The sequence below is a fragment of the Anas platyrhynchos genome, chromosome 19 (genome assembly GCF_047663525.1).
Source record: "Anas platyrhynchos isolate ZD024472 breed Pekin duck chromosome 19, IASCAAS_PekinDuck_T2T, whole genome shotgun sequence".
In the NCBI taxonomy this organism is placed as follows: domain Eukaryota; kingdom Metazoa; phylum Chordata; class Aves; order Anseriformes; family Anatidae; genus Anas; species Anas platyrhynchos.
The window spans coordinates 4,023,016-4,046,520 of record NC_092605.1 but is presented as its reverse complement, the minus strand read 5'-3'; the positions used below and the strand labels follow the sequence as shown (position 1 = coordinate 4,046,520).

Below are 23,505 nucleotides of genomic sequence, written 5' to 3'. Positions count from 1 at the left end.
AACCAATCTTAAATAATATTCAGCCACCCCAGCACGCTTAATAAAAAGCAGAGATAACGTGTAGAAGCACAGCCCATACAAGCAGATCCCAGTGGATGGTTTTAGGGTATATATTCCTCCCTAAATCCTGGGTAGGGTGCAAAACCCCCTCGCTCCCACCAAGCATCTCCGAAGTTGGACAACCCCTGCAAGGCAGCGGGCATGGAAGGTCTCCATGCTGGGGACTGGCTGCCACGCTTGTTTGTTCCCAGCTGCACAGTTTGGGGGAAAAACGTGCAGCTCAAATCTACCCCCCCTGCCCTTCATGAAAGCCCACAGCTGCCCCGTGGAGGTTCCCAGCTGGCAGGGACAAAGCCCCATTCAAGTTAAACTGGGGAGAGCACCGCAGTGCTGGGGACGAGAGGAGCTCCATCAGCGCGGGCCATCAAATAAATAGGCAATCAGACTAATCTCCCGGCAGCCTGCGTAAGTTTTCAGGAGGGGTTTAATCTAGCTCACAAGCACGGCAAGAAGCGTTTCAGAGACACTGTCATAGCAGTTATCCCAGCCGCAGTGCCTGACTCACCGCTGACTTCTCCCTCCTGCATTAACGCTAACAATGCCTTTCATTTAAGCCCTTCGCTTAAAGGGCTTGCTGAATTAAATTGCACCCTAGCTAAGGAAAAAAGAAGGGGAAAAAAAAGAAAAGATACATATATATTTTTTTCCTTCTATTTTTCCCCACTTCTTTTCTTGTACCACTCCAGCAGTACATTGCTGCCCATTTCAGAAATCAAAATTCCTGGGTCTGGTTTGGAGGCCCTGAAAACTTCAAAGGACAGCGAAGGCACGAGCGTGAGGACATTACCTCCGTCTGGAAACCCTCCACCAGGATGGCCACCAACAGGTTAAAGAGAACATAATTCCCAAACGTCATGAGAGCAATGAAGTAGAGAGCAGCCCAGGAGGAGGTAGATGCCATGCCGTTGTAGAGGACCTTGTTCCAGTCTTCCTGGGTCAAAATCTGCAGAGAAAACGTATCAGGACAATGGAGACACCGGAGAACAGCGCACTGGGTGTCTGCTCTGGGTGGGCAGCCTGACACACACAGGCACCCTGCTTTGGGGCTGCCACCCGTAGCTATAACCACAGTCAGTATTTCTGCCTCGGGGTTTCTCCTCATTAACCTGATTTACTTGCTAATACGGCCTGAAACCCCTCCATCCCCTCCCTCATGGTGTAAGGCCCTCTCCCTCCCATGGCAAGGAGTTTCGCTAAGCTCTATTGGATACTTTGGAAAGCATCCCCAGCACTCGCAGCCCCAAAACCCACACGAGCTGGGTGCTTTCTGGTTTGTACCTGGAAAACGGTGACGATGGCCCAGAGCAGGGAGTCGAAGTTCTTCCTGTCGGGCAGCGTGTCGCCGTCTCGCTCGGAGGCGAACTTGCAGCCGAAGAGGTGCATCCCCAGGATGCTGCAAGGCAGAGCGCGGGCTGAACGGGGCCGGCGGTGAGGAGCAGCCACACGGCAGGGCTGACTGTGCCTCCTGACTTCAGCCGGGTGATTTTATTGATTTTTTTTTTTTTTTTTTACAAGATGAATCATTCATTCAGTGAAAATCATACCTCAAGATCATGCAAACGGACTGTGAATTTGGGTCAGACCTGCCACATGGTTTCAGCCAAGAACTGTGCCTGATCCTTCTTTTTCTTCTGCTTTGTTGTTGTTTTTTTTTGTAAGTCAAAACATTCTGTTTCAACATTTTCTAAACAAAATGTTTTGACTTTCTGTTTTGCAATGACACATTTTCAGCAAAACAGGCTTAAATTGAATTAGGAAGACAAAAAGGGTTCCTGTGAAATGCCTCAATGAAACCTATCAAGGGACCCACAACATCTTTCCTGATTCTGACAAGAAAACAGAATACCTTTCATTTCAGACTGATGCTAAAAGAATCATTTGTTTTCCCCTGCTCTCGGCCAGTAACCTGAATAATCAAATTATTCACAGCTCTGCTCGGCACCGTGGCAGCAAACAGTGTTTCAGAGCAAAGTGTCTCACTGGGGAAAGGCACATTGCTCCACGAAGGGACGGGCTTTTGTCAGCCCTCGGCTTGCAGGAGAAGCAGCTGCTACCAGGGCCAGGCTCTTTGTGAAATCTAGACCAAAACCCAAAAATTCAGGGTCACGCCAAGCTTTTTTTTTTTCTAACATCCCTGCTGCAGATCCTCTCTTCTGCACAGAGGCCGGGCCAGAGCACGAGCACCAGCACAGCTGGCTGCATTTTAGGAACGCTGCCCTTCTCCTTGGCAGCATTTTTAGCACCTGGCTTTCTGCTTAGCTGTAAGCAACAGGACTGCTGTCTTGGGGGGATGTCAAGGAATCCTCCAGCCGAAAGATTTTCCTTGCAAATCGTCTTGCAAAGACAGATGTCTCAATTGGCCGGAGTTAAGAGGAATTATCCAGCAAGCCGCTGCCAGCACTGGCCAGCAATGGGGCTGCTCGCTCAGACGAGCCCTGGTAGGGACCCCTGAGCACCCAGAGCTCATGCACCAGGGCCCCATGTCTCTCACCCAGCACCCACCTAAAGATGAAGATGAAGAGCATCAGCAACATGCAGAAGGTGGCCACGTTGTCCATGGTCTTCATGAGGACGACGAGCTGGCGCTGGAGGGCCGGCATGAAGCGGACCAGCTTCAGCACCCGCATCAGCCGAAAGGTCCGCAGGACAGAGAGGCCCCCCCCCTGCTGGCCCACGATCTCCCACACGCTGAGGGGGGGAAAAAAAAGGTCAGTAGGGGATGAGAAGGCCATGCCTGACGCAAAGGCACAGAGGAGAGGAAGGGAAGGAGATGGGGGAAGAAGGATGGGAAGCGGGAAGCCAGCCCCGGGCAGAGAGGAGCTGCCAATGCCTCCTGTGGGCTGGATGCTGGCCAGGCTCACAAGGAGCAGAGCCCCACCGGAGTGTCAAGAGCACGCCTGCAAATCAGCGGCTGCAGCTGCAGGTGCAATTACAGCCTTTGCTCGTGCCAAAAGCCAGACAGTTACTTAATTGGGCACTGGTTGTGCCACTTGGATGCTAGACTTCCCAGGACATTGGGATGGATAGCTCTCTGTGCAGGCTTCTCTCTAAAATGGCCATAAAATAGCCCCAAGACGTATATTAGTAATTGTATCTTTGTGCGTTAATTTACAGAAGTGACACGGGAAGGTATTTATGCCCACTCTCCATTATTTTCTGTTTTAATGAACCAGTCAAACGAGGGGAAACACGCATAAAGCAAGCTCTGGTTGCATACCTAATCACCACGATGATCCCATCAAAGATGTTGTATGGATTCTTAATGTAGCCGAAGGGACCGTAAACGAGGACTTTCAGCAGCATCTCCAGGGCAAAGAGGCTCGTGAAGACGATGTTGCTGATCTCCAGGGCATTGGTAAGCTCCTCGGGCTAGGGAAGGAAGGGGAGGAAAGGGACAAGATCAGCAGCTCCGACCGCTCTGTTTGTTAGGCATGTGCACGCTTACACCTGAAATACATCAGCCCACATAACTGATGGAAACGGTGTAAGGAGGACGTGGCAACAGCTTGCTGAAAGCCCAGGAGAGAGCAGAAGAATGGCATTCGAGTATTTAAGTTTTATACGTCTGTTGTAAGCTGGGGAAGTAAATCCAGACATGGACTTCACGTAAAGCGCAGCTTTAGCACCACCACGGGAGGTTTGCATCGCAGCATCACGCACCAAGGTTTCATATCCTCCAACCCTCCTTAAAAAGAAAGGAAACTCGGATGGTTCTCATGTAAATAGCATTTCAAGCCTGCCTTTTTATTTAATGTCTCATCAAAAGATTTAAGCTGAGATTTTCAAGAGCAAAAACGTTAGGTGTTATGCCTGAAACGTCTCAATAAAACCTCATTATCAGCAAGCCCTGAATTCCCCTCCTGCAAAAAGGGCACAATCCTGGCATTTCAGAATGGCAATCTAAAAATAGAGGTATGAAAAAACACAAACAACAAAACCCACAACAAACAGACTTCTCGTAATCTTAGACCTAAATTAATACTTTTCATGTTTTTCTAGCATATTTCACAGAGGGTTCCCAACAATGCCTGCAGACACCGAGTGCTGCGCTTTCCCCGGCGGGTGGGCGAGCATTATTGGAAAACATATGGCAGAAGACAAAAACCGACGGTGTAGTCTGTTCAGGATCAGACTCTTCACCGACAGGAAAGGCCGGAGCAGAGCCTGCAGCAGCAGAGCCCTTCTCCCCGCGTAACCCCAATGCACGGCCCCAATTTCATGACGCACGGGTTTAGGGTGGCTGCGCCAGGCGCAGAAGCCAAGGTGTGATGTGCATGGGTGGGATGCTGACTGTACCCACCACTTCCATAAAACACTTTTATGGCCAACAGCAGCAACAAAAACTTCCTACAGCATGCCAGGAGCTGCCAACGCCTGGTCACGGGGCAGCACGAGCTGCAGAGATGTCCCAAACCCAACTCCAACCCAGCAGTGTGGGAGCTGCAAAGGGGTGGCTGGGGACAGGGTCACCACGTTGGTCACCGCATCATCAGCCATGGTTCAGAGGCTGAGAAACCCCAGTAACCAAAGCTTTACAGGCATACACTGACAAATAAACAGTTAAACCCACACGGGCTTTGAACTCCCTTTGTTTCTGCAGTCGATGTCTCAGCATCGAGGCCAAGCCCTTTTAGCTCAATTCCTCCAAGCCCGGTGTGATGGAAGATGGGGACCTAAACCTGCCTGCTGCTGTCTCAGCACACACAACCCCCAGGGACCTGCACTGATTCCGGTGGGATGACAAAGCAGTGGTGCCAGCGTAGCAAAGCGGGAAATGGCTGCATCAAAAAGAAAAAGTATCTGAAAAAAAGAAAAAGGGGACAGTGAGGGGAGAGCTGGAATGTTTCCTGTGTCTCATACACGCTTGTGGAGGAGCAGATGCCTCGGCCAGATTTGCCAAGCACACACCTGACATGATATAGAGCTGAAGTACAAATGCTCCCGATATTAAACACCGTGCTGCTCTAACATTGCATACCTCTGGGAGCACCCAGACACAAAGTCACAAATAGGCCAAGAACCTGTATGTCGAGTTGCACCTCAGGATGATTTCAAATAGCTAAAAGCCTACATTAGTCAAAAAAAAAAAAAATCAACTCATTCAGAAGCACCCTGACACCGTGGTGCTGCTCTCATTACTGCAGCAACACTGTTGGGAAAAGCAGCGGGTTCTTGGAGGCTTTCCTTTTCGGTTCCTGGAGGCTTTCCTTCTCGCCCTTCAGCACCGCTAACCCAGCACGGAGGCTGGTGTCACCCAGGGCACCACGGAGCTCCTGGCCCAGCCTCCAAACCCATCAGTGTCGGAGCAGGGAGCGCAGAGGTTGTGGCTCGTGGCACCAGGGTGCCCACAGCCATCGGGGGCACTACTGCTGGCTGCCGCCCTCCCAGCAGGGTCAGGACCTCAGCCTCCACTCGGAGAGGTGAGAGGAGATGAGTTCAGGGAAGCCAGGGGTGGGAATCAGCAGGGACTGATTCTGCTCATGGACAGAGAGGGCTCTGCTTTCCCCAGAAGCGGAGACGTTGTCCCCAAGGAAAGCACGGGCAGTGCTTTGCCCGATCTGAAAGGACAGCTTCTCCCGACTGTTTTGGAAACCAGAGGGAGCCAAAATCAGCTGGTGACCACAGCCAGACCCCCACAGCCAGATCCACAGCACCGAGCCCTACTACAGCATCATGGATGTGCCACCGCAGTTCCCTGCTGCTGCTCAGCATCCTGCGCCCCGCAGCCCCAGCTCCCGCTGCATTTCCCCCCCCAAAAAAAACCACCAGGACCCTGCTCCTCCTCCACACACTCCTACTTCCCTTGCAGGAAAAGGATATTAACACTGGAGGCATTGGGTTGGGGAGTGGGATCTCCTGAAACAGAGCTGAGAATAACCCGGATCTGAGATGAATGGCCAAGACAGGTTGGAACGGGAAGGGAAGAGGAGACTTCTCCCCTGGGGCCAGAGACCATGGGGAGGGAGAGGCAAGGGAGGAACGGCTGCTCCAGGCACTCTAGGGCCACGGAATTACTTTGTCCTGGGAAGCAGCAGGTCCCCGAGCAGCGGGTGGGGGTGACATGAGCTACTCGAGGGGTTTCACAGTGTGCTCCCAGCAGGGGAGTCCCCAGCGCACAGCTCCCAGGCCTCTGCTCAGCTCTGGGTCCCTTTCCAGGGACACATCACCACTGCCAGCCCTTGGGGCGCTCGCCCAGGCCCTGGCCACAAGTGCTGCTTTCACACACACGGGAATTATTTCTGCAGATGGAAGAGGGCTGAGGCTGCGAACCTGCCGCAGGGGACGTGCATCCCGGCTGGCAGCAGGGCTTCAGGCCCCGGGGGCGCTTCCGAGAGCCCCCGCTGCGGGATTCCCGGAGAGCTGCAGACATGCACAGATAACAAGGCTGTTTAGGAGATGCTGCTGCCTTAGAGAAATCAAAAATGCGTCTGAGGCATCTTTCCTTAGACATCATTAAAATACTGCAGGGAAGTGGCTTCTCCGTCCCATGGGAATTAAAACTGTCAGCCGATCCGAACCAAGACAGAGGAGTTTCAGATGTGGGGAACTGAAACACTGCATCTCCAAACTGAAACACTGCGTCTCCAAACTGAAACACTGTGTCTCCAAATTTCTGCGAGCCCTCCCTCTGTTTCAGTCCCTATTCCCTTATCCATTTGCTCTGTACTGTAAATCATCTGAAATTAAAAAATATAAATAAGTCAGCTTGAAGAACACGAGCTTTTTGTTCCCCAAACGTTCAAATGGATGTTTCAAATATCTCAGACAACGTATTTCAATAGATTATTTTTTGACGCAAGTTCACTGAAACAGCTTCCCTCCTACAACCAGCTTCAATTTTGATAACTTGCCATTTTCTGGCACCAGCTATCTCATCAAACCAGGACTGACCAGCTCTGGATGTAACACACCTGAGTGAGCCTGCGCCACCCGGCACATGGCTGGAAGAAGCAGCTTGCAGCATCTTCCCTGCAGGATCCGGCAGGCAGGGAGGTAAGCAGCATCGATCCTTTCACTAAGCGATGGATTTGGAAGAAGGAACCTGTCTGGGTTTGTTTTGTGTTGCAGGGAACCACAGCCCCGTGTAGGTCTGCACGCTCAAGGTGCAAATCGCACAGCTTTGCACCGCACAAAGCCTCCTGCACACTGCTCCATCACGGCGCATCTGCCGGAGTCACACTTTCCATTAAGAGAAGAGCCTGCTAATTTCCTCATCAGTAGCAGCAGTGACTAATTAAAAGGAAAGCATCCTATGATTAAATGAGCAGCACCCAGAAAGAACAAGATCCAAGCACACCTTGGGCATGGTGTGGAACACCAGCTCTTCCCACGAGTCCTCCCCATAAATACCGAATTTCGTCCCCAGGACATCTCACCCCGCTGGACACACAGACGTGGTGCCCTGGATAAATCATCCCCTGTTAGCTCTGTGCCTGTGCAGTGTCGATTTGTTGATGTACCCAAGAGCATGCTGATGAGCTCTGGCAGCACACACCGCGGGAGAGGACAGCGTGGCACCTCTCACAGGCACCACACAGCAACCGAGCACAGCGGGGAGGAGGCTGGGGCACAGGAGGGGCGAGAAGGGCTGGAGACCTGGGGACTCGGAGGGTTCACCCAGATTTTGGCTCCACCAGGGGAAGACATTTATCCCATTCACCTCTCTGCTGATGCTTCCAGATGCTGGATAACGTTATCTCAGAGCTCAGCCAGCACTGTCCCCCTTTTCAGCACTCAGATATAAGCTACAATGCATTATTTTGGTGTTTTGCATTTTTTTTCCTTGTTAAACCAACTAGAAGTTCTCAAGCAAGGTTTCCAGTGGCAGAAGGGATGGGATGGGCTGGATTTCTATCTAGGTAACAGGGGGCTTTCCCCTCGCCCACAAACACGAGACAAAAAGCCCTCTGTCCTGCACAAAGGGATGCGTGGGGTGGCCGGGCAGGGGCAGGTCCCCTCTGAGCCCAAGGTTCCACTGCTGTGAGCGGATCCAGACCAGCAGGAAAACTTCGAAGCCATTCAAAGGACTGCAGAATAAAACCCTTCTGAAAGCATTTCCATGGCAACTAAAGCAAAATACCACAGAAAGAAAATAACGACCTCAGCTATTTCCCAGGAAACACCGACAACATTTTCCTGACTCATCACTTGCAGATTTTTTATATATATACACACAAGAAAAATCGCACGGGTCACGCAAACACGCGACTCTCCACGCTTCTCGGCCTGACGCCTCCCATCAGGATCCTCCCCACCCTCCGCATGTGGACACACCACATCCACCTCAAAGCGGGAGCAAGACCCTAATTCCTGGGGCAAAAAGCATGGAATTCAGATGAAGAGAAGCAGTGATTAACCAGCAGTCTGAGGCGCCCTTCCCTTGCCCTCTGCTGTGCCTGATTCCCCAGCATTTGGGGCTGGCAGACCCCATAGAGCCCCGGCTGCCCCAAATCCACTTCAAGGCCCCCCAGTAAGCGCCGCTCCGCTCAGCTGCAGGCCCGCTTGCTATTTTATAAATAGAAGCTGGATCCGCGGATATTTTCAGCCGTGACATTCATTGTCTTTGAGGCTCCCTGGAAGGATTTGGGCGTTAGCTTTAGTCCTGGTTTGGCCGCACCAACCTGCGCCGCGCTCAACCAGCGCCTGCTGTGCTGCGATGCTTTCCCTACAGATTCTTTGTCCCGCCAACCTAAAAGAAAAAGTTTCCCTGGAAAATGACTTGGGAAGCAGCCGGACCTCAGCCCCTGGGTTTGTCACCGCTTGTGGCCGTGGACCTCTCCTGCTCGTCCCCATCCCTCCCAGCTCCAGCCCCCAGCTCTGGGGAAGGGAGGCACCGCTGTGATGCCCAGGATTTAGAGATGTTTGTGACACGGGAACAACTTTGACAGAAAACCAGACGAGCCCAGCTTCATCCCATCACACCATGGGAAAGAAGGATTCTGCTGGAGGCTGAACGGGAGCTGAATATTTCATGCCACAGCAATACCATACGAAAGGGAGGCAGGCAGCTTCCATTTCGGGGAAATCGGAGCTGCCTGCACCACAAGGACCCCCTGCATCACCTCATCTCCTCCTCATCCCTCCCCTACAGCTCACACTGCCCCTTCCCACCCAATCTGGGGCAGGCAGGGTCTGGGTGTCATGGCTGTGACCCCCAATTCTGCATGGGGCCATGACCCCACATGGGGCCGTGTTCCCTGGCACCCATCACACCAGGGGTGCGGTGGGGACCTCACCGAGCCCGTGCCCTGCCCGGGAGCCTGACAAAGCCACAGACCCGTCTCTCCCCCTGCACACCCCGAGCTGTGCTCTCCACACCCGTCTCTGGAGGCACAGCAGATATTCTCGCTTGAACTCCTTATCTCTCCCAGCTTGAGATTTCCGGATGAATATTATCCCAGAAAATGCAAGAAAAACATGAACCGGCTCATCCCTCCACCCAGGTTTCGAGGGAGCTTAAGCTGAACAAAAGCTGCATTTCCACTTGGTCACACCTTGTAAGTACTTGAGATTTAAAGCCCTCTATTTCTCGTTAATCTAAACCGAGTTCCAAACTTATCTCCCCATTAGTACTTGAGAGGTACCAAGGGGAGAGAGGGAAAAAAAAAAAGAGAAAGGAAAAGAAAGGAAAAGGCTGCCTGTACAGCTCCTGCCCAGTTCTGCTGAAACTGGGTTTCTGGTGCCGGTAACACTATCTCTAATGCTGACAGGCGTCCACGGGGGAAAGCTGGTAGAGTCCTAACATCAGCAGAAACCCCGTTATAACACAGAGCTGAAACCTGGTGGGGAGATGGGAGCGCGAACTGAGTGGGCACGAGGGGCTCTGCAAGGACACGGGTGGCCGTGGGGCACCGTCTTTTTTTTTTTCTTTCTTTCTTTTTTTTTTTTTCTGGCTCAGGGAACGCCGCAATAATCAAAGTCAGAGCAGAGAGAAAGGCCCGGCTATCTGTGGGGAGCAGGGACTTGTCATGGGCACGGGCAGCGAGCAGGTCTCGAGGCACACAGCATTTTGCCGTTTCGCCGAGCCGCAGGCGCTTCCCGGCGCTGCCGGAGCAGAGATAAGACGAGGGTGCCGCCGGCAGCTGAAACAACAGCTGTAATGATACGATCTAAGGCAGCCCGAGCGTTCCCAGCCTCTGAGCAAAATTAACCGGAGAGGATTGACACTTCCAGCTCCCCATCCGCAGAGCTGAGGAAAACTTCAGTGGATGTCAAGGAATCCACATAGGTTCATCCCTAAAGCATGCGGAGAGCTGAACTGCCTGATAAAAAAAAAAATCATTCATTTTCCCACTGCACGAAAGCTCCTTTAATTTTCAAAGGATGCAATCACCAAAACCAGGATAAAGCCTACTTTATGGGCAGGGCCCCGTTTTTAGCAGATGTGAGGACCGTGGCACCGCCGCGTTTTGCACGGTGCCCTGAAGGAGCTTGGTGAGGCAGTCAATTAACAGACACAAGTTCCTACAAGACCTCATAAACCCTTCAAAATGCCAAGGAGCGGAAGAACCCCTGAGGTCCGCAAAAAGAATTACCCCCAATAACAAACGGAGAGCCGGGTTTGAAGTCAGTGATCCTGGTGATTAACAGCTCTGATGACTTCCATTAGCATTGATTCGACTCCCCCAGTCTCCAACAACAAACCGTTAATAAGAGTAATTTCTGCTGAAGCGGGAGCTAATTGAATACAACACGTGCAAATCTATAGGGCACCTTGTTTTCCTACAGCCTGAGCGCCCCGTGCAGCTGTAGCACTGAAAAATTGAGTTGAGGCTAGCTGCAAGCCCAGCCCTGGGCAGAGACAGCGGGCTCCGGGGGAGGAAAGCCTCGCTGTGCTGCCAAGGCGCTGATCGCTTGGCTGAGACGAGCTGGCACGGGGCTGGAGGGATGTGTAATGGAGTTAAATAGAGAAATGGGACCTGCACCAAAGGGGAAGTGGAGCTATCTCGAGGAAGGAAAACGTGCCTGAACGTGGGACCCCCTCGGCTCCTTGGAGTGGGCAGAGGCAGTCCAGGGAAGGGGCTGTCTCCTTGACTTCTCCTTGATTTGGAGGGATGCGTGCACTTGCACAAGGGCCTTCCCGCATCAAAGCCTAATGAATCAGGTTTATAGGGGGGAAATCATCAAACTACAAACTTCAAAGTAAAAAAGTCTAGCAAATAAGCGGGTGCAGAGCAGCCAAAACACAGGGCGAAGGAGGTGGACGAGCACTTGATAAAAATCTCATTTTGGCATGCATGGATCTCATTTTGGCACCCACGGATGTCCAAGGAGCCACCTCCCTGTGCTCAACACAGCTGCCCTCTGCCACCACTCCCGCGTCCAGCTGCAGCACGTTCAGCTTGGGTGCTCCTGAGCACCTGGTCCTGGGAGAAAAGTGTTTCTGATGCCCAGAGCACCCCCGTTCCTCCAGGCAGCACGCACAAAACGGAACCAGCAAGTCACTCGGGGACTGACTTTTATCCCTGATCTCCAACTCATTATCTGGAGCAGCAGTTAATGTGTCTGGGGCATGGGCAGAGCATGGGGAATGCAATAAAAAGGGGACAGGAGCAGGCACGGCACTGTCCCCATGCTGGCAGCTCCATCTCTCTCTCAGCCATGCCAGGAGGCACAGACACCCAGGCTGGGGGCTCTGGCCCTCCCGCCCCATGCAGGGGCTGAGGATGCTGCTGAGGCTGCTCAGACCTCTGCAAAATAACCCCAGTGGCTGAGCCAAGCTCAGTCTTGAGTCTCTGCCCTGCTACAAACATTTTATGCATTCCTTCACTCAGCCTTGGCTTAAGACCCAAAGCAAATCCTGAGGTCCCCAGGCTTCCAGGCAGGTAATAACTTTCAGCTACCTTCTTTCCTTCCCACTGAATTCAGGCAAAAGCACGAGCACGTATGTGCCTTTTGGGTGACCGTTACAGATCCTTGAACCCGTAGCCCCTCCACGCTGGCAGGTTTTCCAGCACAGCTGCAGGTACTGACCCTTCTGCCCCTTCCTCCCTCCATCATCCTGGAGACCTGAGAATTTGATGCCGATTCGGGAGGCTGCCACGTTCCGCAGCCTCTCCTGTTTACATAAATAGGTGCTTTAATCCATTTTGCCAGCAGGCTTTCCTCTGGCACAGATGGCTGGTATTTTCATGGCGCGGCAGCTCTCAGATCATGACGTTCCTGGTGACAGCTGTACATCAGCTGTACCGTGGCGCCTGCAGCACGACCCACAAGGAATTAAGCCTCAGATACCACCGTGAGCTCCCAAACACCAGCATGGCCTCTTCCCCCGTGGAGAACAGCCTCCCGTGGGTTATGTGCTCGTCTCCTTGGGTGCTGTCCCAAAAAGCCATTCGCCCTCGTCACCTCTCCAATTTGCTTTCCCAAAATGAACAAAAGGATCCTAGAGGCCGGAACCAATTTCCCCTTCCTTTACAGACCCCAGAGTTTTGGCCCAGCCTAGATCCAAGTCCCCAGGAGCTCCAGCCATTGTGGCTTTGGAGGACCCTCTGGCTGGGATCTCGCCTCCGTCTCGCTAACAATGGTGCAACACCGCGGAGACGGCGGCTGAAACTCAAGCGCTATTTAAACAGACGAGTATGTAGGGTATAGTTCATACCGCGCGAGTTCAGACAAGGAAAATCGGCACAGCCAGGCAGCTCAATGCGAACCAGATTTTAAAAACAAAAACATAAACCCCGGGCCCTTCCTTAAGGAAGCCCTCACTGAATTCTTTCCCCTGCTCAGGAGTCCAACACCACGCCGTGTGCTCAGCCCTCGCTTTGCACTCCGAGGAAGGACTTTAAGAAGCAGAAAGCAGCACATTGTGGAGCGCAGCCTGGCTCGCAGCCAGGGCTGGGGGGGAGAAAAGCAGCACACAAACCCTCTGCTTCAGCAGCACATTTCCCTCCTGCTCTGTGGCAGAACAAGCTTTTGCAAAGCCCTCGCCGTTTGAACCCGCAGCGCTACAGAGTCTCAGCTTCCCTAAGGCGAATCAGTCAATTGGTTCAGCAGTGTATTTAGAATCCCCCAGAGCCTCCCCTTAAATCACCTTTATATTCCTCTACCCCAAAGCTAATAGTTTCTACCTGCATTTTGCTTCATCTCCGTAGAAAAACAAGCTCTTTAGCAGTCACATTAATAATCCGCGGCAATCTGGTTGTCAGTTCCCTGATGGAAAATTTCACAGTGCTGCCCAGCAGCGGCGGCGGCCACGTGCTGAGTGCTGCGCGCCCCTCGTGCCTCTGCTTTCCTCCCTCTGCACCCCGCAGGGGCAGAGCTGGGGGGCACGGGGAGGACGGGCAGCACCCCAGGGTGCACAGCCCAGCCTGGCCGGGCACTCAGAGCATGCAGGAGCCTCGTGGAAGCAACCTGATGCTGAGCTAGGGTCAGTGAGCTCCCTGTCTGAAGGAGCTTAGAGAAAACCCTGAGCCCCCAGCCATGGTTTTACCGCTCTCCCCTGGCTACAGCGGTGAGCAGCTTGTGTTCTGAAGCCCAGCGTGGTCCCAGGACTGCTGAATCCCACCCCACACTGCTAGGGAAACAGGGTGGGAGAAGCCCTTCTCCTCCCACCCCAACCATCCCATCCCTCCCGGAGCACCAGGGCTGCTGGTGGGTCCTCTCCCCTCTGGCAAGGTGCTGGTAAGCAACGGCACCATAAAACGTGGCCCGAAAGGATTTATCCTAATATAGCCTGGTGTGCCCCGGCCAGCCTCGTGTGAAAAGCCCACAAGGTAAATATTCATTAAATAAGCAGAGAGCTTAATATAGAAATTCAGGGAGTGAAGTACTCTTCAAGCCCCCTCACTTCTCTGCAAACAATCGGCCAATGAAGATAAATTTGGTGAGGCTGATCACTTGCACTTCCAGGCAAGGCTCTTGTAAAAGAGAAATCACATGTTTCAGTGTTTATCAGCCCCGCAGAAAGGCCTGGTCCAGCATCTCGCCACTCTAATTCCTGCTCTCGTAACTGTCAGATTATGAAGCTGCAGACTGTAAGCCTCCCGAGTTCACAGAAAAACACCTCTCAGCTCTCCGCCGCCACTTTAAGCAGATGAACTAATAAAAACAGCTCCGCTATTCACTCCACATGCCTGGGAGAAAGGAATCTGGAACGGCAGTGGCTTCAAAATACCATCACAGGGAGCAACCACCCACAGTGCCTGGAGTCCCCTCGTGCCTATCTGCTCCTCACCCAAATCCGCCAAATCACCCAAATCTTCTACCTGCCTGCAGGGGCTGGGATTTCCCCTGATCCCAAGGATTAAGGGGCTGTTTCCTTTGTGGTGTTTGATGCCAGGAGCTCGTCCTGCCATCTATCCAGGCGGGCTGGTCCCGGGTGCACGCACAGCAGGAGCCTGCACCAGCATCTCCTGAAGATGGGCAACGAGCTTTGACCACCCTTGGGCAACCCCAGTGAGGCGGTGGGCAACAGAGCCACCGCGGCTCCGCTGTCACCTTCCAGCCACTGGAAGGAGAAATATGAAGGAGACAAGCTTTATAATTAAGCAGCCTCATGGTGAGCCTCAGGTGAGGCGGGGCGGGCGATCCCAGCAGCGCAGAGGGCACGGCCGCTTAATATGTGCTGAGAAGCGAGGCTGGCCAGCCAGACTGCATTAGGCCGTCAGGGAGAAGGCGCTGGTCGGAAGGGACACATTCAGCACACCCGAGCCCCCCCCACATCGCTCAGTCACTGAGGCATTAACGGCACGGGAGGACACGGGGACTGGGAGCCGGGCTGGCACGGGGCGCTGCGGGCAGTGCAGAAACGCCTCCGCGCGCAGCGGCGAGTGACTGTGCAAATAGAAAACGTGCCAGGATGGGGGAGAAGTAAACAAGGATGACTCCAGAAGCAAGGGAGTTCCCAGAAGAGGCTGGCGCAGGGACAGGGCTGGCTGTGGCTGGGAGGGAGAGCCCCGGCACCCCGTGAGCAGCACCGTGCTGGCTGCCGGCAGCCCTCGAGCAGCGGGAGGCACGTAGCGAGGTTTTGCAGCATCCCGGCTAATAAACTCTTCCCCCCAACGAACCGTGCACCTGCAGGAACCCAGGAACCAGCCCGTCCCGTGCCCGTGCAGCATCTGTGGGGCTCAGGGCACAACACAGCGCAGGAGCAGGGCAGCACCCCGGGATTCAGCCACAAAACCCGAGCGAGAGACCAGACCACGGCTTCTGACAGCAGAGCTCTTGTCATCCTTATAGAGACGTTTCCAGGGTGGCAACTTCTTTCCTTAATGACTACATTCAGGGAAAAGCTCGCCTAGCTGACAAGCAGATGAGAGGCTGGAGCCGAGGCAGCCTCTTGCCTGCAAGGACCGAGATAATAGAGCGGAGGAATAGCCAGCGCTGAGTCTATTTTGGATTCAGCACGCTGCTGCTGGAGCGTTCACCGGGGAGGCAGAGGCATTTGTTACATCCCCCCTGGGGACCACACATTCAACACACGCTCCTGCCCGCAGCTGCACCGACCCCAGCAGCTGCCACGTGGCAGCGGGCTCAGCACGGAGCCGATCCCAAAAAATGAGGGATGGGAAGGGACCTTGGGACATCCCCTCGTCCCATCCCCTGGGGCTGGGAGGGAGCTGGAAGCGCCGAGCCGGCTCACCTGCTCGTGGTACTCGATGCCCATGCTGAGCGTGTTGATGAGGATGGCCACCATGATCCCGCGCCCGAAATATTTGCTGTCCACAATCTTGCGGAAGGTCTCGCACACCACGCGCCAGAAGGCCAGCACCCTGCCGGCGCTCCTGGCCCGGGCCCTGCCGCGCTGGGGGTCCCGCTGGTCGCTGTAGTGGGCGTCCTGCGTGAACTCGTAGACCCCCTCCTCGCTGTCCGAGTCCGCCGTCTCGTTGTCCGTCTGCTCGGCCTCGCTTGCCAGCGCCTTCAGGCAGTAGGGGCAGCCCTCGGGGCTGCAGGAGCCGCCGTCCAGCTTGGTGCAGGGGCTGGAGATCTTGCAGGAGCTCGGGCAGGGAGCTGAAACGCCAACGGGGCAGGGGAGGGTGGGCTGTTAGGCAGGGTGGGAGGCGGTGAGAGAGGTCCCCCTGTGCCTGATAGCACCGAAAAATTGTCCTCAACACGACAGGTGTTTGTGAAGGGGAAAAGGGCTCCCGAGCAGAGGCAGCTCTGATGCCATCAGCAAGTGCTAACGTGGATGTGGCTATCCAAAGGACACCCCAGCCCTCAGTTAATGCAGGGAGCCACAGCCACCTGCACAGCCAGCCCTTTCCTCACTCCTCACGGAGCATTTCCCAAAGGGTTAAAGATCCCCAGGCCAAGCTCCTGCTCCCTGAGCACTCTCTCCCTGCTCACTGCCCCCAGCAAGCCCCCAGCCCAGCACCCGTCTCCTTGCACCCTTGGCCGTGAAGGCCGGGAGAAATCAATCAGCTCCTCCAGCCCTGGCACTCTCTGAGCTGCAATTAGTGGGAGCGCCGCTGCCAGCAGCCTCCTTTCCTGCTCCCGCTGTTTGCTGATGCTCCAAAATCCCCAGCTTTCCCCCACGGCAGCTCCCAGCTGCCAGGTGGCTCCCCGGGGGACAGCAGCAGCGGGATATTCCCCGCACCGCCAGCTGGCTGCTCGGGGAGAGGCGAGCTGCAAAGCTCCCGACTCCCGCACAGCACCACCAGCACCAGCCCAGCACTGCAGAGCTCAGAGCCCTGCTGCAGGTACGAGGTCTGGGCTGGGGGAAATTGGCTTTTCCCCATGCAGGTCCCACCTGGAAAGGTCAAACCCCGAGGTGTTAAAGGCCACCGTGGCAGGAGGGGGGTGGCACGGACTGCCTGGAAAAGCCTGGCCTGGAAATGCTGCCTGGAGGCCAAGAGGGTTTGAAGGAGGTTGGCCTGAGCTCCCAAACCTCAGGATGTGGAAGGGGAAAGAGCGCCTTGCGGTGAAGGTACGAAACCCTCGCCTGGGGAGAGCTGCGTTCAGTTCCTGGCGCTGCTGCAGACTTCCTGAGCAAATCGCTCAGGGCAGATTTTTAATGCTCGGCATCTGCGAATGCCATTGAGAAGCCGTGAAGCGCAGACACCCCCTCACCCCCATCTTGGGGCCCTGCGGGGTGTGCTGAGCCTCATCCCTCCTCGGTCCAGAGCCCCCACCAGCCCTTGCCTTTTAAAGAGGAAAGGACTTGGCCATTTGGAAGCAGCCAGGCTGGGCTCCAGCTCGGCGCAGTGTCCCTGAGCCAAACTGGAGATGATTTGGGGAGTGCGGGGATCTGGGGAGTGCTCTCTAGTTGCAAAATAAATTGTATTTTGGGGGGAGATTTTGAAGGGGAATAAAATAGCTTCAATGAAAACATTCATATCCCTTATTTTTTTTTTTTTTGCAAGTACAAAGCCTGGAAGTTTGCAACCTCCCTCCCTGTTTTGTCTGTGATGCATTAGGTAGGTTGAAAGACTCCCGCTGGCCTCACCTGCAAATCCATCACCTTTATCCGTAACGTGGACCGAAAAGAACCCTGCAAAGACGTGGGCGAAAGAGAAGGCCATCAGCACAGCGCTCACCTCTCCGCCACGCAGCCCCACACCGACACCCAGCCCCGGCACTCACCCGTGCTCTGCGTCTCCAGCAGCTTGTGCATGGTGCTGTACGGCCCCGGCGGGATGTTCAGGCTGGTCAGCGTGCTGCTGCCGGCCCCCACCGCCGCCTCCCCCAGGCTCTTCTCCTTCAGCACCTCGTGGGAGGTGCTGGGGTGCACGGTGGGGTACACCTTGCCGCCCCCCATGCCCTTGGGGACACCTTCTGGGCTCGGCAAGCCGAGAGCTGTCTGCGGCAGGGCCGGCCGGCAGCGCAGCGGCTCCACGTGGCAGTCGGCGTGGTAGATGCTGTGCACGGACTCGGTGGGGCCGGGAGCAGCGCCGGGGTTCGGTGCCGACGGGGGCAGCATCAGCCGGTTGGTGCCGTTGTGGAGGGAGCCGGTGTCCACGTCGCTGATCTCCGGGCTGGCACGGGGCGCCCGCAGGTTGCCGTTGCCCAGGTGGTAGTGGTGGTGGTGGTGGTGGTGGTGGTGGATGAGGTGGTGTACCGAGGACCTCTTCCTAGCCCGGCGCTTGCCGGCGTGCCGGTCGGTCCCCGCCTTGCCGGTGGGGCTGGCGAGGAAACCCATCCTCACGCCTGCCACCCGGTAGAGCTCCACGAGCTGCTTGCTGCCTTTCCGGGCGATGTAAACCAGGTACTTGAGGAGCTCGTCGTAGCAGCTGCCCGGCTCCGAAAAGCTGGCCAGGGTGCTGGCGTTGGACAGGTAGCGCACCCGCTGCTCCTTCATCAGCTGGCTCTCGCGCTGCTTCGTCTCCGAGAACTGCGTCGCGATCACCACGAGGCAGAGGTTGATCATGAAGAAGGAGCCCACCTACGGGGACGGGAGCCATCAGAGCCCCGTGTCCTCAGCTCTGCCCACCCCATGGCCCTTTCTCGCCCTACACCACCAAGCAAGGAGCAGGGGACAAACCCCATCTGGCCCCGGTGTCACCCATTGAGGTCCACCAGCCAGTCCTGGTGTCCCCCATCAAGGACCACCAGCCAGGACCACAGCACGCCTGACTCATCCCCCAAGACGAGCCCCCCTAGGTCCCCACCCTGGGGACTCCCACACCAGGGCTCTATGGAGGACGTCAGAGATCAAAGGCAGGAGGAGATAATTTTGACAAAAAGCTTTTGCTCTTTTAAGATCGTGTTTTTCTCCCTCTGCAGACAGCAGTTGTAATTATCGCAATTAGTGGCATTACGATGAATGCGCTGAGCCCTCCTGATAGGAGCGTTTTTTCTGGCAGTGTGTGGGTAGCTTGCGAGCAGATCCCTTTCCCCTGCTAACGGGATTTGCGGGTTACTGTTACGCAAGGGCAGCGGCAGTGTGCATCCACAGCTTGGAGATTTTATTTCCAACCCGGGTTTTCACGAGGTCCTGCTTTCTGCAGATGCCAGCCTGGAATCTCTGATATGCTAATGGGCTGCCACAAACTGCTAACAAGACCCGCACGGCACCCGGGAAAGCACTGTTTGTCCTTCCTCTCTGCTGTTGTGGTGACGCAGAGAGCAAGGGATTGCTGCTTTTTTGGGGGAAGCTAATAGATGAACCAGAAAAAGCATCGTGGGCTAAACAGCCTCCTACCTTCTCATCAGGGTTTGAGGTCTGGCTTGATGAGGACCAGAAATCCCCACAATGGTCTAAAGGAGGACGTGCAGCTATTTTGCTGGATTTAGTCCAATTAGACAGGAAGAAAGGGACTCATCTCACTTATCTCAGCTATATCTGCGCGAGGCACCTAATGATCCTTTAGAGTCAAGAGAGGAATAGGCACATCAAGTCTGCAATGCATCTAATTTATTTTGAATGTCTACCTCAGGAGCAGATGAATCAGCCCCTTAAAGCACCTCTTTTTCTCCCTTGACGATAAAGGGAGTCTAGACAATGAGCTCCTCCACTCGCAGGAGACACCGCCGCTCGCGTAGATGAAGCCCATGGTGGAGCCCACCCCTCCGAAACTCTTTGTTGGCTCCTCTGTGGGTGGTCTCGGCTGACGCTGGGAAGCGTGGGTGGGCTGTGGGCACTCATCCCTTCCCTCCTTTTTTCCTCTGCTCTCTGAAGTCTGGGGCTGCTTTCCCTAAACATCCCCTCTGCACCGAGGCCCAGCCAGCGGGGCTCTTCGGCACGGGGAAACCTCTGGGCAGCCTCCTCCCTTCCATGGCTCGAGACCTGATCGGGGAAATTTCCCTGCTTTTAAACTTAAACTCAAGGAGGCAGCTAAGGGAGATGACCTTGGAGGACAAAGAAAGAAGCAGGAGGAGCACCAGCAGCGCATCTATCATAGCTTACGTGCACCTTCCCTTTGCAGCTCAAGGCAGCGCCGTGCCGAAGCTGCACGTCCTGCAGCAGGCTGGTTTCTGCTGCGTGGGACCAGCCTCACATCCCCTGTGCCATCCTATCCGCCTGCTCCTCTCAGCCACTCCACGCCCTCCACAACACCAGGAGACCCCCCCGTCCCCGCGAGGCCACTCACGATGATGAGGAGGATGAAGTAGATGAAGTTGTAGAAGGAGTGCGCGTCCATGACAAAGTACATGATGTCCACCCAGCCTTCCAGCGTGATGACCTGGTGGGGGCAGGAAGGGAAAACCAACACGGCGAGGCCCCGTTACAGCACCAAGAGAACAAGCAACATTTCTCCTGCCTGGGCCAATTCAGACACCCCATAGCCGGTCTGGGAGCAATACGGGACAGCGAGGAACCAAATCCCACTGCCACCAGTACCAACAGCCACATTGCTGGTGGCGCCCAGTGAGGGCTGCATCCAACCCTTCTTTTCTGGCTGGATGAAGGGCCAACTTTGCACTTTGCAGAGGGAACAGCAGGCATGAGGCCACGGTCCACATCAGGACACTCCTCCTGCACCCACACAACATTTGGGACCAGACTTTTGCCCACGAAACCATCATCAAAGCAGGCATCAAGCTGTCTCCCTGCCATTTCGAGCATCCTTGTGCTACTACAGAAGGGCTTGCTGGTGCACCACAGCCTTGGGAAACAGGTTGCAAAGCCCCACAACATCTGGAGAGGCACCACCAGCCATCCCACCCCTGCTCCGTGGCAGTTTTCACGCCAGGCTCACCTGGAAGATCGCGATCCAGGCGTAGCCAATGTTGTCGAAGTTGATGGCGCCCTTGAAGGGGTTGTGCTCCCCAGCTGAGCAGTTGGTGTAATACTGGTTCCAGTTGACACAGGAGGTGTTGGTGGTGTCGTTGTAGGAGTAGTAGTCCAGGGTGCACTCGAGGCCCTCCTCCCTGCGCGTGGGGATGCTGCGGCAGTAGCGCATCCCGTTCTCGCGGGGCTGGGAGCAGATGAAGGGGTTCTCGTCCTCGTTCTCGGTCTGGTAGTACCGCTCCAAATCCACTGCGTAGGGGCTGAAAGGGGCCAGACAGGGCTGGGGTTTGCACGCCGACTGCGGGCAGTCTGGCATGATAACGACTGAGGCGACAACACAAAGTGACATCTTTTATTCTGCATCGTCAAGGGGTTTTTGTTTGTTGGGTTTTTTTTGCTTAAATTCCCCTGGCCTATCTGCAGCCCCTCTGGGGGAGATGATGTCCCTGCTGGGGCTTAGGAAAACCGAGGCAGTGCACTCAGTGGGTTGCTGGTGGGGCTGGAACCCCTGCTCCCTGCCCCATACAAACTCTTCATCAATAGAAGGGGCGAAACAGATGGAAATAGAGGAGTAGAAAAAGGAATCAGAGGAGGAGTGGAAGAGGTTGGTCAGACTGCTGAAGCACTGCTGTGCCGTGGCTTTAGAGCGACCCCTCTGATGGCATTATGAAGAGTCTCTCCATCTGGAGGACCAACAGCATTGACCTGGGGCTCTCAGAGCAGGGCTTAGCCCGGCAGCTCTTCTCTGAACCCTCTTTGCTGCACTAAGACGGAAATTGGCCACTTTAAGCTCCTGTATCTCCTGTCCCAGTGATGCTGAGCACAGCTTAGGAAGACTCTATGCACACAGACCTCCCAGGCCTTCCTAAAACCAGAGGCACGGCCTCCATCTACAACTCAGTGCCTGTTCAGCCCATAGATAAGCTATAAACTCCCTCTGCGGGTGGCCTCACCACAACAAGCATGGCAAAAACACTCAGAGAGCTGAAACAAGCCATGGCCGGCCAGAAGCTGGCTGCTTGCAGAGCAAGGAGCTGTCTCCTTAATGCCGCCAGTGCTCCCACTAAAGCTCGCAAAGATATTTTTAAGCCTAGTTCAGCCCGCTTAAATCCTGCAGAATTGCCTGTAATACCCTTCAGAGCTTACCAAAACCCCTGGAATTCTGCCTCAATTAAGCAGCACCCAAACCTGTAGCTCGGTTGGATTTACCCAAGGGTGAAGGAGTCCCCCTGCCCTAATGCCATTTAATTAGCGGGGTCCTGCCCTGGTAATGGTTCCCTGATTTCCCCTGGGGGACACAGCCTGCAGGGGATGGCAGGTGGTCAGGGGACGTGTGGGAGAGGATAAGAGGTGCCTCCAGGTTTGGGAGCCCATCGGGATCTTCGGGTGTGCAAAGGGAGAGCCTCTGCCTTACACACTCGTGCATCCCGGTGTGGATCCAGCTGGATCAGTGCCGGGGAGGCTGCGTTTGGAGGCGAAGCACTGAGAGGTGACATCTTTGGAGCTGCTTTGCATCTGAGAAGCCCTAATTACAGTCCCAAAGGCTGCCAAGCTGGGATGCTCCTTGCAGCGCTGGGCTCCCGGCACTATTTGCAGCACGGCTGCTGTATGTGAAGACAACCAAATCACCGAGTGCAAACCTGGGGGCTGGGATCTGTCAAAAATTAGCACTTTTAGGCAGGGACTGTCTCCAGCTCCGAGACTAAGAAGCGTCTGGCATCGTGAAGTGCGTGCCCAGCTCCATCAGCCTCCCCTGGGGTTCAGGTGGGACCATGAATGCCATAGCAATGAGCACTCCCAGCTGCTGAATGGGATTCAGGTCTCGGCACCCTGACGAATGCCGAAAAGGTCACACGTTAATGATCTGCTGAATTTAGAAAGCCCCGACTCTTAAGCCTGGCTGTTTTCTTGGAGGCTCTTATCAATCACCGAGGCTTCCCAGCGCCGGCCGAGGGCGAAGGGCAGCACTGTGGGATGTGAATGGCAAATTGCTGACCTGACTCCATCTACGTGCACCATGGTGGGATCCGTGGTGGCATTTTGGAGCCGGGACCATGCACAAAGGGCCGGGGCTTTCTGCTGGAGGGCAGCCCAGATGCCCCCCATGTTCCGGCCACAGGACTCACATGCTGAAGTTCTCGGGGAGGAAGCAGCGATTCCTGAGCAAACCCGCCCACAGCTGGACTCCCACGATGCCGAAGATGAAGAAGACGAAGAAGCAGAGGAGGAGGACGTTCCCCAGCATGGGCAGCGTGTCCAGGAGCAGCGTCACCAGGATGCGCATACCTGAGGGGAGGACGAAGCGGTCACCAAAGAAGGAAAATCTGCACTGAATTTTCTCCTTCCATCCACGGCCTCCTGACCTTTTCCTTATCCCCTCCACCTACACCCTTCCTTCCCCTCTGTTCTCCTCATCCCCTTTGCTGCAGGTCCCTGCAGCTTCCTGGCCCCACCACCAGCCCAGGTACCCCCATCCAGCCCGGCCCCACTCCTGGGCACACAACCCACCTTCCCCTCTCCTCTCCCTTCCTCCATTCCCCATCCCAAATCCTCTTTTCCTCTCAGAGTTTTCTGCCCATTACCAGCCCCTTTCCTTCCAAGATCCGGCTCTGACACCTCCCTTGCTCAGCCCTATTGCTTTCCCCACTCAGGCTGTATTAACATTCCCTTCCCTTCCTAACTCCTCTCGTCTACCCTAAATCCCCTCTCTTCCTTCAAACACGGGATTTTCTCTGGCAGTTTATTCTCACGAGCTCAGGAACAGCCAGTTCTGTAACAAAGACAAATTGATGGTGACTTCAACTTGACATTTACACACAAAAAAATTGATTTTA

General features: G+C 55.0%; 1 protein-coding gene across 10 annotated transcripts in view; it reads right to left on the bottom strand.

Annotated features, from left to right (window-relative positions):
• Positions 1–23,505, bottom strand: part of CACNA1G (calcium voltage-gated channel subunit alpha1 G) — a 129,846-nt gene that overhangs the window by 63,825 nt on the left and 42,516 nt on the right. For all 10 annotated transcript variants that reach the window (XM_072025594.1, XM_072025595.1, XM_072025597.1 and 7 more), the window contains exons 5-14: positions 22,798–22,957; positions 20,640–20,931; positions 20,031–20,123; positions 17,584–18,382; positions 17,447–17,491; positions 15,644–16,011; positions 3,278–3,429; positions 2,563–2,748; positions 1,339–1,453; positions 848–1,003 (exon numbers count right to left, since the gene is read on the bottom strand). In XM_072025594.1, the coding sequence (XP_071881695.1) occupies positions 848–1,003; positions 1,339–1,453; positions 2,563–2,748; positions 3,278–3,429; positions 15,644–16,011; positions 17,447–17,491; positions 17,584–18,382; positions 20,031–20,123; positions 20,640–20,931; positions 22,798–22,957 (2,366 nt within the window). The remainder of the gene's footprint in view (positions 1–847; positions 1,004–1,338; positions 1,454–2,562; positions 2,749–3,277; positions 3,430–15,643; positions 16,012–17,446; positions 17,492–17,583; positions 18,383–20,030; positions 20,124–20,639; positions 20,932–22,797; positions 22,958–23,505) is intronic.